This window comes from Trematomus bernacchii, unplaced genomic scaffold (genome assembly GCF_902827165.1).
Source record: "Trematomus bernacchii unplaced genomic scaffold, fTreBer1.1, whole genome shotgun sequence".
Classification (NCBI taxonomy): Eukaryota; Metazoa; Chordata; class Actinopteri; order Perciformes; family Nototheniidae; genus Trematomus; species Trematomus bernacchii.
The window spans coordinates 8,809,012-8,828,728 of NW_022987547.1; the positions used below are offsets into that span (position 1 = coordinate 8,809,012).

At 39.9% G+C, this 19,717-nt stretch overlaps 1 protein-coding gene across 1 annotated transcript in view; it reads right to left on the minus strand.

The window, feature by feature from the left end:
• The window catches only part of ttc28 (tetratricopeptide repeat domain 28), a 108,742-nt gene that overhangs the window by 83,031 nt on the left and 5,994 nt on the right, over positions 1–19,717 (minus strand). The window contains 2 exon segments of the mRNA XM_034123492.1: positions 17,793–17,909; positions 17,911–18,165. Of these exon segments, the coding sequence (XP_033979383.1) occupies positions 17,793–17,909; positions 17,911–18,165 (372 nt within the window).

Below are 19,717 nucleotides of genomic sequence, written 5' to 3' on the forward strand. Positions count from 1 at the left end.
AGTGCAGAGAGAGAACTAGGCTTACCTTCAACATCAACACTGACTCGTGATGGGGGTGCTTGCTTAGGCACTGTATAAATGAATGGAGTTAAACAATGGGGAGTAATTTGTATATTTCACCCCTCATTTGGAGAATAATATTGGAAAAAATAAACCAAAAGTCTCCAAAGAGGCATTCAGTTTGGTCTCTACACAGTGGAAATAACAGGCTCTTGTTCTGGACAGAGTAGCTGAGCTTTTTGATAATTGCCAGGCTTGAGAAACACTACTTCTGTGTAACAGCAACCTGACAAGTGATTTCAGACTGGAAGTGGTTACTGCTGTTACGTGCTGTAGGATTTTGAATCAGTGACAGCAATCACAACATTCATCCGATATCAGAGGCTATTCACCTGTAATCTCATCAAGTAATTTAAAAGGGTGAGTTGTATCTGAAAATAGAGGAAAATACCAGCAATAGAACACTATGAAAGGTAATTACAACAACTTCTATCATAGACATTAAACGTCCACGTGTTTCTATACACATTTTGTTAATAATCGCAATTATCACCAAACGTTTTTATGATTGGCTGAAGTGAGAAAAACCAAATCAAAATGTGACGTGCAAAATAAACCTTTGTGAAATAATCATGACGTACTTGCAGCATGTGACGGAGCTGCCCTTTATTTTATCGTTCAATTCGGAGGACTAGCTGTCAAAACCCTCCATTCTTTAAACTTATTTTCAGATGAAGCAAAAACTAACAACACAACACAACTGATGAATCAATTTAAAGAAAGAATGACTTGTTTTTTGCCATGGGTAGTGAAAATCAAAAAATGCTGGTGCCAACAAAACCCTGTTTGACTCATAGAAGATGTTTTGAGATTTATCAGCATTTAGAGTGGACACGCTCTGACTGTGAGATAAAGTCTGCAGCGACACGCCGGCATCAGTCTGTGTGGCCTCCAGGCGCCCACCACAAATGAGACCATTCATCTCTGCTACCATACATGGCCGCAAACACTATCTTTCTATGTGTCACCACACACACACACACACACACACACACACACACACACACACACACAACACACACACACCACACACACACAACACACACACACACACACACACACACACACACACACACACACAACACACACAACACACACACACACACACACACACACACACACACACACACACACACACTACACACACACACACACACACACACACACACACACACACACACACACACACACACACACACACACACACACCACACACACCACACACACACACACACACACACCACACACACACACACACACACACACACACACACACACACACACACCACACACACACACACACACACACACCCACACACACACCACACACACAATCCGCTCATTCTCCCTCCTCTGCAGCCACAGCAGGCATTTCACCTGCTGTTATCGGCTTTGTTGTGATGGGTTCAAGATTTACCAAATGTAGTTGTTTCTGAGAATCTGATGTTAAATGTGGGGTAGGTAAGTTTGAGAAACCGGCTCGAGATACACTTTTTGTTATATTCCATGGAATGCTCTTAACATCCCGATAGCAATGAATGAATATGAAAGTGCTTTGACAAAAAATCCATAAAAAAATGTCATCTGTGGATGCCGTAGTACTGTAAAAAGCACGACCAATCATTTTAGCCGGCCCGGCTAAAGTAAACTGGATGGCCTACCTGCCTGTCAGCCTTCCATCTGTGCACACACTTATCTCGTGCCCTCATTGGTCATGTGCGCGTTTCGTGTGTTGGTTGGAGGAGGGGCTCTGTAAGGAAGTGGCAGATTTTCTCCGGTTGTGTATTTTCAAATTCTAGCGATCTCGAGCCGGTTTCTCAAATGTACCTACCCCACCTTTAACTCTGTCAGCTATAAATGCAATTCTTTTAATTCTATAACTTCCCCACATGTGTTTTCTATAAGGAGAGCAACATTTCCTCAAAATGAAAGAGATAAAGACTGAGCTTCCATGTGCCTTCAATAAATGGTACGAATCACTATTGAATAAATCAGTTGTATAGCTATGGTTGAGACTTGCTCATGTGTAATGTGAGCATTGTCATCATGGTAATAACAAACAGTTAAGGTTAGGTAATGGCACAACCATTTTTCCATCAAGAGGAATACAATCAGATAACATGATTAAAAAAAGATAGTAATTATACACGATAAAACATGAAGGGGGCACTTTGCAGGTAAGTAGTTGGGCAGGTACTGTAAGTAAATGTAAGTAAACGAATCTGCAACTATATCAAAATAGGTCTTCAAATCGAATAACTGATTAAAAGTTTCATCTATTGTCAATGTACAAAACAGGGTTGCACAATGAAATGCACGTTGTTGTCCCTTAATGCTACACAATATAAACAACAACAACAATGGTGGATTACGGAAGATGATTATATTGTAAAACACAATGAATCCATTCTCAGCAGAAATGTTGTGAAGCCCTCCGTTATGTTGATATAGTAACATAATTACAAACTATTCAAAATGGATTTGGAGGAGTGAAGTAGGAGTAAAGAAACAACATGTCTATGAAAAAGAGAAGAGAAGGAGAAGTATGATCTTTCTATTGTGTCTAATTCATAAAGAAATCAGCAGTCTCTCCTTCTCCTTTATTCACCTTCTGTTGGCACTAAATGTCATCTTATATAAATCTTATAAAATCAAAAAAAAAGAGACTAGAATGAATAGTCCACTATTATTCTGCAAGTGTACATCCATTCATGAAGTTTCCTTTGAGTTGACGATAACTGAGCAGAATGAAAATCCTTTGACCTTTCTGTGCTGTCAGGGCAGGTGGAGTGGGAACAGCATGAATTACGAGTAAAGCTGCAAATGTGTCGCATCCAATTTTATTCCAGCACTGAGTGAGGAAGCTTTAGTTAGACATCGTGGTTCAATTATATCTGTTGCCAACAGTGAAACGTCTCTGTGATGCTGAAAGAGGGTTTTCTTTGAAATAAAACGCTCTTTTTAGCGGGAGGTGAGATCTGTAAGAATGAGAATTGATTGTTTTGAAAGCAACATAACAATTATTCAAATGAATTGATCCTTCTCTCTTTGCATACCACATACAAGTTACATTCATGTTACCATAAGCCTCTACACACACAAGACCAACACACACATCCTGTGCTGTGAATCACACGAGAGCAGGTCAAGAGTTCGGAGGTCAAACGCCGGGTCACATGCGGGTCAAAGTGAAAGCGAGTGTGTTTGGTTATCATATCTGTCCAGCTGTGTGTGTGTGTGAAAATAAATTATCGATTTAGTAACAGATACGAAAGCTTTTGACATTGATCTCTGCCCCTCGTGAATTGGGGGAGAGCAGGAAGGTTGGGGGAGGGGAGCGAGGGGTAACACCTCTGCACTGCTGCAGTATTGAGCAGTGATAAGCTAACAGAACATAAACCCCTTAGGTGATGCATTCAAGGGCCAATTTATTCATCAGCTCTGACTGCGAAGACATGTAGGAATTCATGATATTATAAAGAAAATGTATTTAAAAACCGTGTTGTACTTCACACCACAAAATCGTATTTGATTTTTGTAAAAATATTAGATGTTTTTGTGATATATTTGCAGTTTTCAGTTTAAAACTCCCCCAAGGGATTTGTGTTGTATTTGTACATCTTGTTTTTAACTTTTAAAAGAACCTGCAAGGTGCACAATTGGTATTTCCCCCAAACAAAAGTAAGTGGATAAATTAATGGATTGTAATGGATTTTTATATATTAATGAGTTTCAAACCACTGTTAAAAGGTGTTTTTGAAGGATTTAGACCCTTTGAATACTAATGTTGCATTTCCCCTTAATTTGTAACGGGTAAATAGTCTTAGTCAGGGATCATGTATTCACCTTTCATTATTTTAAGTCTTAAATATAAGTTGTATTCATATGTGCGTGTGCGTGTGTGTGTGTTGATGTTAATGTGGAGGAGATAATTGTCCTAATGTTGGAGTATCATCATACTCGGGTCATCCTGGAGTCAACAGTATCAGTGTTGTCCTCCTGCAGACAGATTATATTGATCCTGTGCACGAAACATACACACACAAACACAATAATTACAACGCTATGAGGGGCTGAATATCATTTTAAAATAACAATCTAATGCTGCAGGCCTGTATGTGTCGAACCAAAAATACATAGCAGGTGGTCAATGGAAATTATAAGAGAGGACAGTGTGTGTGTGTGTGTGTGTGTGTGTGTGTGTGTGTGTGTATGTGTGTATGTGTGTATGTGTGTGTGTGTGTGTGTGTGTGTGTGTGTGTGTGTGTGTCCTTATGTTTCCATGACACACTTCCTCGTACAACTAATAGTAAATGTGATCTGTCTGTGCCTTATGGCAAGGTTGTATTAAATTGTGCATATTACGCTCTTTAACACACACACACACACACACACGCACAGCTCTTGTGATATTCGACTTTATTACCGACGCTCGCTGGTGTTGGTGGAGCGCTGTACATTGAGCCTGGTCCCTCGGGACTCTGCTGAAGGTCATATTTAACCAGCTGACATAACACTCCTCCTCCTCTCTGGATATAACAGGAGAGGAGCGTCAGAGAGGAGAAGGTGCTGAGAGCATGTTGAAGAAACTCACACCTTTGGCACTAGGGTTCTTTTCATTCTGCAATTAACAGATTACTGGGGGTATACAGCATTCCATCACTTTCAACACCATAGGGTATTCTTATTACATCTTATTATCACATTATAGTCAATTAAATGTGTCATAAAGTCTCTAAAATGTCAGAACATTGTAAAAAAGTATATCCCAATTGTTGACCTTTTCTGAGCTACAGTCCAAAAACCCAAAGATATTCACCAAGTCAGTGACTTCAACTATTAGAATTATCCATTAAAACTATTAATTTGAGTGTTTATTTTTTACTACACATTGGATATATGTAGAGAAAAATAAAGGATACTCTATTCTATAATAATCCATTGAACAAAATATAATGCTTTAAATCCGTTATATTGAAATTCTCTTAATGCTGCATAACAATTAATTAAATATTGCCTTTTTGTTTGGGAAATGTAAGAGGTAAATGCCAGTTTTCTCTTCCCAGTCTTATATTAAAAAACGTCTATAAAAAGGCATTTGAATATTATTTGTATTATAACTTTGTTTGATATAATGAAAATGCCCATCACAGTTTTCTAAAGCTTAAGAGACATCTCTAGATATCTTGTGTTGTCCAAGCAACAGTGGGAAATGCATTGGTATATAGTTTACTGGCACAAAAGACAAAGAAAAGCAGCACATTCTTACAATCAGGGCTTTAGGTATTTGTGCAGAGCAGATGCAATAAGTCAATGAATAATAAGTCAATGGCATAAATGAATAATGCAATAATGTTTCAAGCATAAACACAAGTTCCATCTTATCAGTTTTAAGAATGTGCTGCTTTTCTTTGTGTTATATTGAAGTAATTAAATGTTTTGAGGTTTGGACTGAAAACTAAATATTTCACGACAGTACTTGGCTCTTAATGGTGGGCTTTTTCACTATTTTCTGACAGTTTACAAACCAAATGATTAATCAAATAGATAATTGGCATATGAATCCACAATGTTTCTGTCTGTGTATAAAGGAGTGGTTGACAGATTTTGATTTAGAAAGCAGTGTGTGGTTGTTTTAATATACATGAAACATGCAACAGCTAGATTGGGAATATAGAGAAATACAATTTAAATATTAATGCCAGTGAAATATTATATTATATCTTCCGCAGTACTTTTTTCTGTAATCAGTGTACAGTACATGAAGATCCCAGTCTCTCTGGAGGAGACCTGAACATGTAAAAGCTGCATATTTGATTACTTATTTCATCCAGATTATTCTCCCTGCAGTGAGGGAGAAAAAAGCACATGCCGCTTTTGAAGAGTTTCACTCTAAATGAATATATAATTTCATTTTGTGGGTTAAAGATAAGCTGGAGAGAGAATTAACCCTATCTGATTGTGAAACTGCTGAGTTCTGCGTCCATTAATCCTTTGACGCTCGCGTGTTGTTGCTCGACATTCTTCGTATTAAGAAGATGAAGAATCAACAGCATAATAGTTTTTGTTGTTATTGATACTCTTTGTGGATGCTCAGTCCCATCCCGTCCCGTCAGACTGACAGTTGGTGGCACATATGCCCGCTGAGGATGCCTGGCAGCTTGGCACGGAGTCGCTGGGGCCCGGCCAAACAGATGAGCCTGTAATTGTGTTTGATTTAATGTTGAGGGGAGCGTGCAAGGGGTCTCTACACATTGGGTGACTTTGATAATCAAGAGCCCTCTTGTTCTACTCCATTTGGAAGGTTTTTATTGTCAAATAGAGGTGCAAAGTGACAGGAGATATTCTGGACACCTCTGGTTGCATTCAGTAAGGTCCTCAGTTTTCCCATTGAAATGTTACAGGACTCACAGGTGGACCACTTTACCTCCATGCTTCTGCTACCTGTTTATACCTGCATTTACACTAAGTTTACCAATATACTTTCATGCTTATGGGGCTTCATCCCACAGCACCTCACACTGCTTTGTGCACATATTTATTACAACTGCATATGACTAACCCCTGCACTTTATTCGTATATGCCTCACACCTTGCACCTTATTTTTAAATATTTATTTCATATTTATAGAAACTTATCTGTACCTTGCCCCACATATGCAACAACTTTGATACTGTAACCTCATATGAGAATATACTGTAACCCCATGCACTTTATATACTCTTTGCATGTTCTGGTTGGACACACATTTCGTTGTACTCTCTGAAATGACAATAAAGTTCAATCTAATCAAATTTACTATAGTATTATACAGTAGTACTACATTTATCCCTTTCTCTTCAGCACCATTTTTTGTTTTTTTTGCCTTCTTTTTTGCCATCATTTGATGGAGCCTGATAACTTTGAAGACATTATTTGCAAACAACAGCTCTACTGTAATCTTTTGATATGATAATGACAATGGTTAAAAATGGAAACTTCTGCAGCTTGGATAGGCATGGGACTTTCCATGTTCAATAATCAGGGCAAATTTAACAACTACATTCCAAAAACTGGTTGATTTTTATTGAGTTGTTATTCAACTGAAGGTAATCACCACGCTTTAAACTCTGTTAAGTTCCCCAAAAATATGCATATGACATAAAAACACTTGGGTCAATTCTAAATGAATTCAGCGACTAACTATTAGCTCTCTGATTTGTGCTTCTGAACGGCTTGTTCTCCATACCAACGGAGGCTAGGGCTTATGGGTATTGTAGTGATTCAAGCCGTATGCCAAACTGAGGGACGAATACAAAAATATGAAATAATTCAAACTGATAAACGTATAACATTAACGTATATGTTTGTAACATTATCAAGGAGGGTCGGGTTTTTATATTTAATGCTACGTTGAGGATGTCACTGACAGAAAGACTTGAACATGGAAAAAGGAAGCAGGGAAAAAGAAAAAATCAGAGTAATCTCCCTCGGGAAGCATCTAAAGCCAACAAGCTACAATGTTACATTTCAAGTAATTTTCCTCATATATCATATCATATCATATCTCCACACACACACACACACACACACACACACACACACACACACACACACACACACACACACACACACACACACACACACACACACACACACACACACACACCCACACACACACACACACACACACACACACACACCACACACACACAACACACACACACACACACACACACACACACACCACACACACACACACACCACACACACACACACACACACACACACACACACACACACACACACACACACACACACACACACACACACACCCACACACACACACACACACACACACACACACAAAAATAATCCATAATTTGAACCATTGTTGCCATGGTGACCGGCCACAGACACACCACTCTCACCAGTGAGTGTGTGTGTGAGAGAGAGAGAGAGACATGAACCACTGAAACATGTCAGTTTAATGTCCAGCAACATGAAGGGGCATCCGAGCTGATACGAGAGGTTTTAGTTGAGCGTGGCGGAGGATGAAGGGGAAAACATGGATGTAAAAAAAGACAAAAAAAAGACTATCAATTATAACTTGACCTAGAAATCCTAAAATAAACTGTATGATATCCCAAAGTTTCTCAGTTGCCTCTAACACAATATAATGGTGACTCATTCCCCCATCTAGAAAATTAAATGAACCATATAGGCTGAACAGTTTTCTGATTGTCAGGAAATCCAAAAGAAGACCACAGCCAAAAATGCATTGATCCTACAAACATGTATTAGCTGTGTATTCTAGGTATAATGTGTCTTATTCATCTATGCCATAAAGCTCCATTGTTGTCCAACTAGACTAAAAGTCATGTTTTGCGTTTTTACTTCAAGCTAAATGCTAATGCATGCCAACAAGTTCACGATGCCAATATTGTGCATATTGTTCACCATCTTATTAAAGCTTGGTCCAATAGCTGCTCAGACATTTAACGTAAAACTAAATATATTAACGCTATCATAATAACCGTTAGAGTACATTTTCATAAAAAAAAAATGCAGCCCAAATTGCTTAACAGAACAAGATCAAATGAATGTAAGCAATAAAAAGCTCAACAGTGAGGAAAAAGCATAAGAGAACATCAACAATAAAGCAGTGAATCATGAGTTAAACCCAAATTTAAAGTTTTTTATTTTGGCTCAAAGCAACACATAAGGATATGCACCTAATTTGAACACTAAAAGATTCAATTAGATTAAAAAGAGATAATTGTCCAACATTTAAATCTTGTTGTCTCTACAGAGATGAGGTGAGGAATCCAGTTGAGGACTAACAAGTTGTACTGACTGATTTATGTTGTAGTTAAATCATTTTAAGTAGGCCTTACTCATAAAGAGAGGAAGGTACACTCCCGGATATGAACCCTGCTTATATTACAAAGTCTCCCATCACATTCACAAAAAGCGCTCTCTTTGAAGCTCAAACACAACACCGCCCTCCTCCACAGACTTCACAGGAGTCCCAAATATGTGATTGTTCATTAACCTCAACCCCTGTCTGGAAATAGCAACACACACACACCCCCGTTTTTAGTGAGTCATTCTCCCTGCTGTTTATCTCGCCTCTCTCCTTTCTGCTGTCCTTTGCAGCTCTATTACACCAAAGCTGCTCTGTTCTGAAACACTGAGAGGTAACCAGGAAGTCCCAAGATCCATGACAAGGACATGACAGGTCCCAAAGCAAAAGCATGAGGCTCCAGTATATCCGATCACAGGGTTCAGTGATCTCAGTGAAAACACTGTAGATAATGGATAAGTAAAGGTTTATCACGGGACCAAAAAACCCACAACTGTAACCACTTAAATATTTCAACAACTACTCAAAGGATTGCCATGACATTTCAGACAGACGTTCATGGTCCCCAGGGGATGAATTCTACACATTTTGGGGATCAACATGAACTTTGAAAACATTAGAAAGTGAGATGTTCTACATCCTTTGGGATAAGATGAACTAGCATCAAATGAAGTATTGACGTTCATGGACCCTAAGGAATGAATCCTAATGACTTGTGTGATCCCCTGAGGTTTCTCACAATGATGTAGAGTTCAGAGAGTTGAGTAGAAGTGAATAAATATTTGTTGACAACTATTTAATGGATTTCTACAAAGTTTGGTTCCTGTTCCCCAGGGGATCAATCATCACATCTTTAGTAATCCACTGACTTTCCATCTTCAGTAGCCATTATTGGTTTACTATGCTTAGTTGTTATGTCTTTTTCAGTCAGTCCTGTCTTCATTGGGTAGACAGACAAAAAGACTAAATAGGGTAATAGAGACAGGACAACATGCAGCAAAGGGCCATGGGTCAGATTTGAACATTGCCTGGCCAGGAGAAATAACAAAGGAACCCTATTGGGTCAACATTTAAATGTGGTTGGTTTGGTTTATGACCAATTCCTGCAAAAATAATTAGATTCCCATTAGCTGTACTTGTGCTTAGTGCTAATTAGCACTACTGTTAGCATGCTTAACAAACATAGTGAAAATGGTAATCCTGCAAAACATCTTTAAGTTGTAAAGGTACCCATTAGGGTTTTTAACCACTTGTAGCACTCTGGAGCAGTGTTCAGTGTGGGCTCCTGTTACTGTATGTGCATGCTCACAAGACACGCATGCACGTGCACAAGCGTACAGGTGATGTGATATACATTCCAAGCAATGGTTTCCCACCATGAGCTGCTTTCGCTACGGTCATTTGCTGCTAACACTGGGTAGAGAGTATGAGCTGAGACTAAATCCTTATCTTGTGACATTCATTTGCTCTCATTCACACTCTGATAGCAGTCACACCAAACCATGTTCAAGTCCAACCAAGTCACCCTTTCATTATCCCCTACTGCTGTTATCTTTCTCCTTCCTCTGCAATTCTCTTTGCACAGACAGCCGAGGCACCCAACTGTGAGCAAGAGAGATGAACTCAGAAGGGGAAGGATAAAGAATGGGTACAAAAAACTCCCATAGCTCAGTTTGGTTGCTGAGACAGCAGAGTCTGTCCCGAGTCTGAGCTGATGTCTTTCAGCAGCGTCAGAACCACACACTGCAAGCAGAGAACTGAGAGCATATCTCCCCATTAATACCAGACAATTAGGCCCAATCCACTTCGAGGCAAAATCAAAACTCATTACATTCTGCAGGCGAGAGTTAGTGCAAGTCTGGGTGTGAGCGACCGAGAGAGCAGCAGGTTATTTGCTGCTGATATGCACTTTTCTGCAAACATATCACAGATGGGAAGCTGAGAAAAAGCTTTAGTTGCTGCTGCTGCTAATGAGAGTGATAAGGAAGGTGGTAAAGGATAAGAAGAGGAAACAGAAAAGGATTATTAAAACCGAGCTACTTAAAAATCCATAATGGTCATTGTCACACCCAGACGGACATTAAAACAAACCCTGCATGCTATATCTGAAGTTCTGTGCAGCCTGTTGCCTGGCTGGATTACATGGGGGGGTGCATGTTTGTGCGGCTCATGTGATGCGAGTCATGAGAGGGCTGCTGTAACAATGGGAAAGTTGTGTTTGAGTTCCCTGAGGTCGTCACCAAGCTTCCCGCCACGACGGTGCTGCGCTCTAGTGGCGGCTGAGAAAAACAATGTTCACATCCTTTATTTTTCTACATGACTCAATATAGCAGGTTCCGCAAGACGTTTCCTGGAAAGAAGTGTGTAATTTGGAACTGATTATAGGGTGAGATGCTGGAAAAGTGATATTTGCACATGTGTGGATTCAGGTATGGAGCGAAAATAGAGACAGCGTTCAGCTGATCCGCCTCCAATTAATAAGTAGCAACTGAGGGTGTCATTTCCACTTGGGATTAGAAGGACATGTTTTTTGTACACCTCACTTTTATGGTTTTAAGTTTTATAAACTCACTGATTTATCGGACCTGCAGACATTACATATATTATCCAATGTATTATCATTTATAAAAGACACTAACAAAATCAGTCAAATTTAAGACAGTAAAGGACGGATTCAAATGCATTTATTCACTCCACTTATTAAGTGGTGTTATTGTGTTATTAATCCTGTTATTGACATGCATTATTTTTATTAGAATGCAATCCATTTTGAAGCCTGATCCCTGCATAGTGTTTTATTTTAGTTGAACGACTTGTAACTTCTAAAACCCAATTAAAACCTTTAACTCCAACTAATTGCTGCGATACATACAAGTATTTAAGTTAGTGCACAGCACGTCAGCTGCTATATGTCTACATACAAACACACAATTATACATATATATATATACACACACGCAGTACAGTATATGTGGTTTCCAATGGCACGTGAATAATGAATGGATGTTTACTTTGGTTTAAATTCTTGGCATTTCCTTCCAGGAAGCCAAAATCCACAGAAATGTTCAGTCTAATTAAAAAATTGTCTTGGAACTTGGTTAGTGTTATAACTGTATCCTGGAAATTGTGAAAAGTTACAGCCCCAAAAATAAAAGGAAATGTTCTAATAGCATCAACAAAAATAAACCGAAAGTCCGGTTAGTTAGATTGATCCCAAAGCATAGATAGAGGCTGTGTCTAAATCGTGTGGTTATAGTCAGAGGAAAGTCAATTAATTTCAAAACATGCTTTTAGTTTTTTCACATTATCCCTCATACAAAAATAGTATAATAAAATAGTTTATCAGAGTTATGAAAAATATTCATATTGTCTCTAAAAATAAAGAGGTTATTTTAGTGTGTGTTCTTTTGTTGTGTGCATATACGTTGTTTCCTAAAAGGGGTTGTTAAGAGTTGTGAGAGATCTTTGCTTATGTTATTTATTTATTTATTTATTTTGTAAATCCACCATGCATGCTGAATAATGTCCTATTTATTGACGAACAAGTTAACGGACTAGTTGTTTAAGCTGTGACTCTTTGCAACATCTGCTCACATAATAAAACATTTGACTTCACATGCGCCATGTCAAACAGTTATTTCCATTCCTCTGGATGGAAATGTGTCGCAGTGAGTAGAAACAGTATTTTAAGTGGAGCGATGGAAGTGAAATGTCTCCCTGCTGGAGTCTTATTCCCTCTCCTCACATGCTCTGCAGTAAGTCCTGGATTACCCTTCTGACCCAGAGTTCTCTATGGCACAATTTCGGATGCAGCACGAACACAACAGAGAACATTACCATCCCATCAACACAGGGTCAATTCATGGGACTTTTTGTCCGATCGGGGAGGATCCCAAACATGGGAAATTGAATCTTCTCTTAGATCAGATATAGTGCTTAACTCTGTCATGTGGGGAGCCTTCCTCAACAGGCCATTTTAGGTCCAGGGTCATACTTAAAGACACGGGACTCTGAGTTCCTCTGCACGTATGTCGGTAATATTTTTTGCAGCGTGTGGTTGGAGAGTAGTTTCTTAATGACAGGGGAAGCCTGAGCCGTCTCCGAGGCCTTCTGGGTAAACAGGCGTAGCTGGCTGCCATCTGGTTGGCTCCCACTTCAGAGCCGAGAGCCGTTAACTGATCATCTGCACTGATTCCAGCTACACTTAGTCCCACAGCTGAATATTTAGGATGTTAACCCTAAATAACACCTACTGTGTATAAAGTGTCAGTCCAACAAGCTGAAAATAATATATTCCTTCACTTACTTCTAAATTAGACAATAGTTTTGGTTGAACTCGCCCTGTGTTTTAGCTTCTTCTCCACTGTATTGGGGGTGAATGAGAGTTTTGTATGCATGTGTATTAGTGTCCCTGTTGATGTGAATTATCAGCATAATATATTTGTTATTATTAGGGACAATTTTTTCTGGAAGTAGTTGCAATGAAAGCTCTGATTATCAAGAGTAAGACACTTTACTTGACATTTAATTTTATATTAATTTAATGATTTTCTGGTTTGATCTATTAAGTAATTATCTGTAATATAGTCAGGAAATCGTGAAAATATTATTTTTTATCGAGATTCAATATACAAAGAATAGAAAATGTTCAAATGTCATGACTAAAACAATCAATCTATTATCACAATTGTCAATAATAATTTTTTGTATTCATTGTTTACAACTATATACATGGCTAGATGTATACAGTGAGTTCAACCATGAGCAACTGTTTGCTAACAACAGTGTTTCCCATACATTGATTTAATTGTGGCGGGCCGCCACAATTAAATATCGTCCGCGACAAATGGATCTCCCGAATAGGTTAAGGGGCCTTTGGCTTTTCTTGCCGGGGGGGGGGGTTGGTGCGGTGCGGTGCGGTGCCCCCACAAATAGAATCAAATTCTGTGGGAAACACTGAACAAGGTCAACAGATCAATTTAAAAGGTGATAATAAGTCAATGTTCACCTTGTTTCTGATGACCCAGAGAATAAGTTATTGCAGGTATAAGTCCTAAGGTTGTTTACTCAGGAACGCTCCTAACTTTCTGATCCTGAAACAGATCAGAGGTGCAGTCATCAGCCGCTGAGCCTCCTTCCTCTTTTCTGGGCCAAACAGACGTCATCAAATGCAAACGGCAAACGTTTCCCAGACTGCTTTGAGCTTAAGGATCTTAATAATTGCACCTGAATGTGGATAACAGCCTCTTTGAAAGTACCTAACACCTTCACAAAAACACGTAGAGCGAGTGTGCGGATGACAGAAAAACAAAACAGTCGGGTCTGTGGGAGAAAAACACTCCAGCGAGTCAAAAGAAAGGCTTTCGCTCCTGCAGCATTTTCTGTGATGTGACTTCATTTGAATGACAAAGAAACAAAAGGCTTTCTCAAAGCTTTGCATTGAATGCACCAACAAAAAAGATAACGCTGCACAAAACGACAGAAACCAACATTAAGATGCAAACACTTTTTGTTATTCTGTACTGTGTTGTTATTCAGATAAGCACCAAACATTCGCAACTTTTTGACCGGCTACTCCCCTCTGTTCCCATGACCGAGTCGCCCTTTTCTGTGTGTGTTTGATACAGCGAGTGTGTGCTTGAGCCTGTTGTGCCAACAGAAAAGTCGACAGGGGCAGCAGTGGGACCAACTGTGGGAGGCAAGCAGGAGAGAAGAAAAGAAAAGAAAAGAGAAGAGAGCAAAGCCGACCGAGGGAAGAGCAGAAAGAGAGAATTCAAGCAGAAGTAAACTCTCCTCTCAGAAAGACTCTCTTATTGGTACTTCATTAGTCTTGACCTTGCATTTGACCCACAGTGAATGCAGCAGCAAGCAAGCTATGACACCACACACACACAAACACACACACACACCCAAACACACACACACACACACACACACACACACACACACACAACACCACACACACACACACACACAACACACACACACACACACACACACACACACACACACACACACACCACACACACACACACACACCACACACACACACACACACACACACACACACACACACACACACACACACACACACACACACACACACACACACACACACACACACACACACACACACACACACACACACACACACACACACACACACACACACACACCACACACACACACACACACACACACACACACACACACACACACACACACACACACACAGGAATGCTGCCTCTGTTATTGTCTTTAAGTGCCAAACTCAGGCCAAGGCCTCAGAAAACAAAATAACAGCCGTGCAGAGCTCTCTCTCTCTCTCTCTCACACACACACATACACACACCCAAAACACCACTTCCGTCCATTCTCTCGCACAGAGAAAGGAAGTTGAAGCTGGCCCGGTCCCAGTCGTCCAGACAGAGGTGGCCCTGGCAAACACAGTCTCCTGCCTGCTTACCCTCCTTCTGAATGGCTTTAAAATACCCTCAGCCCTCACCATCCTTCTCTTCCTCTCTGTGTTGCATGTAAAGAGCCACTTCAAGTTTGAAAGAGTACTTTATGTAGTTTCCAGCCCTTCATTTCTTTAGTAAATTTGCTGCAAATGTGTTGCACTGCACATTTATTTATAATAATTATCTTGCACACATACATGGAAATCAAAGATGTGAAAGCAGTTCATGTGATGTCACAACTTTAGGGGATATATCAATAAATATGTCATTTAATATTAACATATATCATGTTTGCTCTTGGCTGAAAAATCAAGCTTCCTCGTTGACAGTGGTTGAATAGTACTCAGTAAATGAAGTTAGAAGATGACAAACAGAATCACATAAATAATGATTTCTTAACCTAAAGAATGATCCAATGCTACTTCAAGACCTCACAATTTAAATGTTATGTTTTTCCTTTAGAATCCCTAGGAAAAAAAATTACACATTGTTTGTTTAATTGTATTGCAAAGTACTTAAAATGAATACAGTGGAGAGAAAAGTATCATATTTCCCTGTGAAATATATTGATGGAATGAGTCAAGTGAGGTACAAGTATCTACAAATTGTACAAGAGTAAATGCATAATGCAGATGTAATTGTAGCACAAGCTTCCCAAAGTTAAACATAGCTACCACCCAGATAGTCCGTTCTGGGCCAGCGTCGGCTGACATCCGGCCAGATGATCTGTGTGTGCCCTACAATTGGCCCAGATGTGGAAATTGCATACCAACAATTTTGGTAGTACAGCTTTTACTGGGACAATCATTTTCATATAGCGTATGACCCAATCCAACTGTCTCTTATTTGCATATGAAACAGATAGATAGTGACCTTATGATGAACATGCCACTTAACATTTCATTCTATTTGTGCCACAGCCTCCGCCAAATGAACAAGTGCAGTTCTATATTAGTAAGCATATTGTGACTAAAGAAAAGCTGGCAGTTTTTGAAAATATCTGGGGGAGCTTCATGGAGTTTTTGAAAAAGAAGGTTGGTAATGATCAATAAAACCAAAGAAATTTAAAAATGTCAACAAAGTAAGCATATTGTGGCAAATATACATGACCAACTATTATCCCTCAGTATGTTTCTTTATATTGTCCAACCCAGCCTCCGAACCTTTTATTTTCCTTCCTCTACTGATGTACAGCTACAGAAAGCACCAACATCAGCAACATCATACACATCTGTCTACTTGTTGAGATCTCCATCATCATCACTGTCACCAGACTGGATCTGCTAATGCCAGCATACAGTATAGGATATCTCATTATGCTGAGTTATATATGTGCGTGTGCTGTCCCTTTCAAACACACTTGTCAAACAAACAGAAAGGCTATTCAGCACAAGCTCAACATTACGCCATACAAGCACAACATGTGGGCCGATGCATCTAAATAAGAGGCTTGTTTTCAGCTGCTGTACATTGGTAACAATAAAATAAAACTACAAGCAGTGTGACAGGATCTGGGAGAGAAGGACGGGAAATAAGGTTTTGCATTTTCCCCGTGAAGCCAATTAAAGTCTGTCAGGTACAAATTTAGCCAACCACAGGAGAAAAGCAGAGATTATATCCAGCAGGTGCTCTAAGATATTTTTGTGTTGACTTGTGCATGAACTACTGAGTTTCCAAAGAGGATAACATATTGATCTGAAGAGTTTATAATTAGCTGTATCCACTGCTCAATATAAATGCATTAATATATCAATACTGAGATGGTTTTAAGAGGCAGGCTCATCCATGCACTTGTTAAACATCCATCTAATCATCCTCTTAATGGATACAATCACTCTACAGTTACTTATATATTATATATATATATATATATATATATATTACATACTGTAAATTCATATTCCTCTGTATATTATGCACATCTCTGTTCAAATGTTGTGCTTCTACTGTGACATGTCTCCATGCTTTAATGTTCAAAAAGGTCTTTATTTCTCTCATACTGCCTGTGCTGCAGCACCTCTTTTCACCCTCTGTCTGAAACCAGAGCCCAGTCTGCTCTGATTGGTCAGCTGGCCAGCTCTGTTGTGATTGGTCAACCGCTTAGAGATGTCCCGCCTCTTAGCCTATCATGTACAATGTGTTGGAGCGCTAGCCAATAAATGTGTGAGTGTTTCGTGGTGATGTCACTCTGTTCTGGAAGTAAGAGAGACCAATGGAGGTGTTTCAGTCGGGGGGGGGAGATACTCCCTTTGGAGGGAACTTTAGGATTTTAGCCTTAGCAGACCCTTTACATGCACCAAAACCTATATGACACACTACAGGAAAGGGAAACCCCCAAGAAGCATAATAGGGCCCCTTTAACCCTTTACACAGTATCTTCATCATTAGAGGAGTGTGATTGACAGTGAGGTGTTGAACCTCTTACCTTTGGCCATTTGGGGTTGATAAGACGAGCTTTGATGGCGTCATCCAGAGCGGTGCTGTACTCTCCCAGTCTGAGGTAGGCAGCGGAGCGGTTGCTGAACAGGATGCAGTTCTGGGGGGTCCGCGGTGAGGGCCTCGCTGTAGAGCCGCACAGCCAGAGCATATTCCCCCTGCTGGCAGGCCTGGTTACTGCGCCGCACACGGTCCAGGAACTCTGCTTTACTGAGGCCAGGAGGAGTAGGAGGAACGGGGGGGACGGGCAGTCGGTCCCTTTTCACCGGCGAGGCTGAAGGAATCACAGGAGAGGAAGAGGAGGAGGAGGAAGAGGGAGGGTTGGTGGTCCTGCTGGTGGAGCGAGAACCAAACAGAGAGAACTGGGAGAAGTGGAAGGGGGCAGGACAAGGAGAGAAGACATTGGTTAATTTTCCCAATTATCCCATTAGACAACCAGCAGAAACTATTGTCACAATTAAATAAATGTAAAATTCTTAATATTCGATGGTTCCAGCTTTTCGAACTTGGAGATGTGCTGCTTTTTTATCACTGTAAAAGGGAAAGCTTGGTCCTTGGACTGTTGGTTAGATATAACATGACATTTGAGTCCTTCACTTTGGACTTTGAGAAGCTGTGACAGGCATTTTTACTATTACTTTTGACCTTTTTTTAAATTGTACTTTCCATAGACTACGCAATAAGTCCTTTAAAGGTGGGGTAGGTAAGTTTGAGAAACCGGCTCGAGATACACTTTTTGTTATATCCCATGGAATGCTCTTAACATCCCGATAGCAATGAATATCTTAAGTGCTTTGACAAAAAATCCATAAAAACATTTTATCTGTGGAAGCCGTAATACTGTAAAAAGTACGACCAATCATTTTAGCCGGCCCGGCTAAAGTAACTGGATGGCCTACCTGCCTGTCAGCCTTCCATCTGTGCACAAACTTATCTCGTGCCCTCATTGGTCATGTGCGCGTTCGTGTGTGTTGGAGGAGGGGCTCTGTAAGGAAGTGGCAGATTTTTTCCGGCTGTGTATTTTCAAATTCTAGCGCACTCGAGCTGGTTTCTACAAAATTACCTATCCCACCTTTAAAAAAGAAAATAAGCTGTATATTATTCCATAATTGAAAACCTCTAATTTGTCTATTTACAACAAAAAGACCAACAATAAAACAATAAGTGGTTTATAAATAGGCGAATGTTCTTCAGCAGGGTCTGTAGTGATTACCAATAAATAAATAGTATGAATTATTAATTAGGCTGATATAAGATCATAGCAGTTATATTAATATCAGTGTATTTGCAGGACAACAAATAACAAGCACCTGCCGGTATCAGTCTGGTCACACTGGTTTAGAGGCCGATATAAAGACTGACTAATGAGAAAGGCTTTTTGCTCAGTGTTGTAGAAACAAAAATAAGTTTAGAAACACAACACGAAAAAATGCCTTTCGCTGCTGTTACATAGTCATAGAAACTCAGTATGACACCAAAACTGCTGCAGCTTCATTAGCATGATATGATAAAGTACTTTCTGGCAGATGGGACACCAAACAGCTGGGTGCACTTTTTCGTTTCTACTCAGTGGTAACGGCTTAAATTCCTCAGAGACGAAAAAGTAGGGAAGTCAGACGGAGGCTCAGACAGAACGAGGAGGCTTCTGTTCTTCTCATTCAAACTTTGTTTTAAATGTGCTCACTGAGGTTTGATCTTGAGACGCTGCTTCCCTCCCTGATCTGGTGTTTCCAAATTTGTCCTTTCACCAGAGCTTACACCAAGGCCTTCATTATCTCTCTCTCTATTCCCCTCACACACACACACACACACACACACTCCTAAAATATGCAGACTGGAGAGATTCCTAAAACTTGCAAAAGCATCATCCATGGCTCAGAGCAACAGCCAAGGACAGGCAATACATAGTTTGGA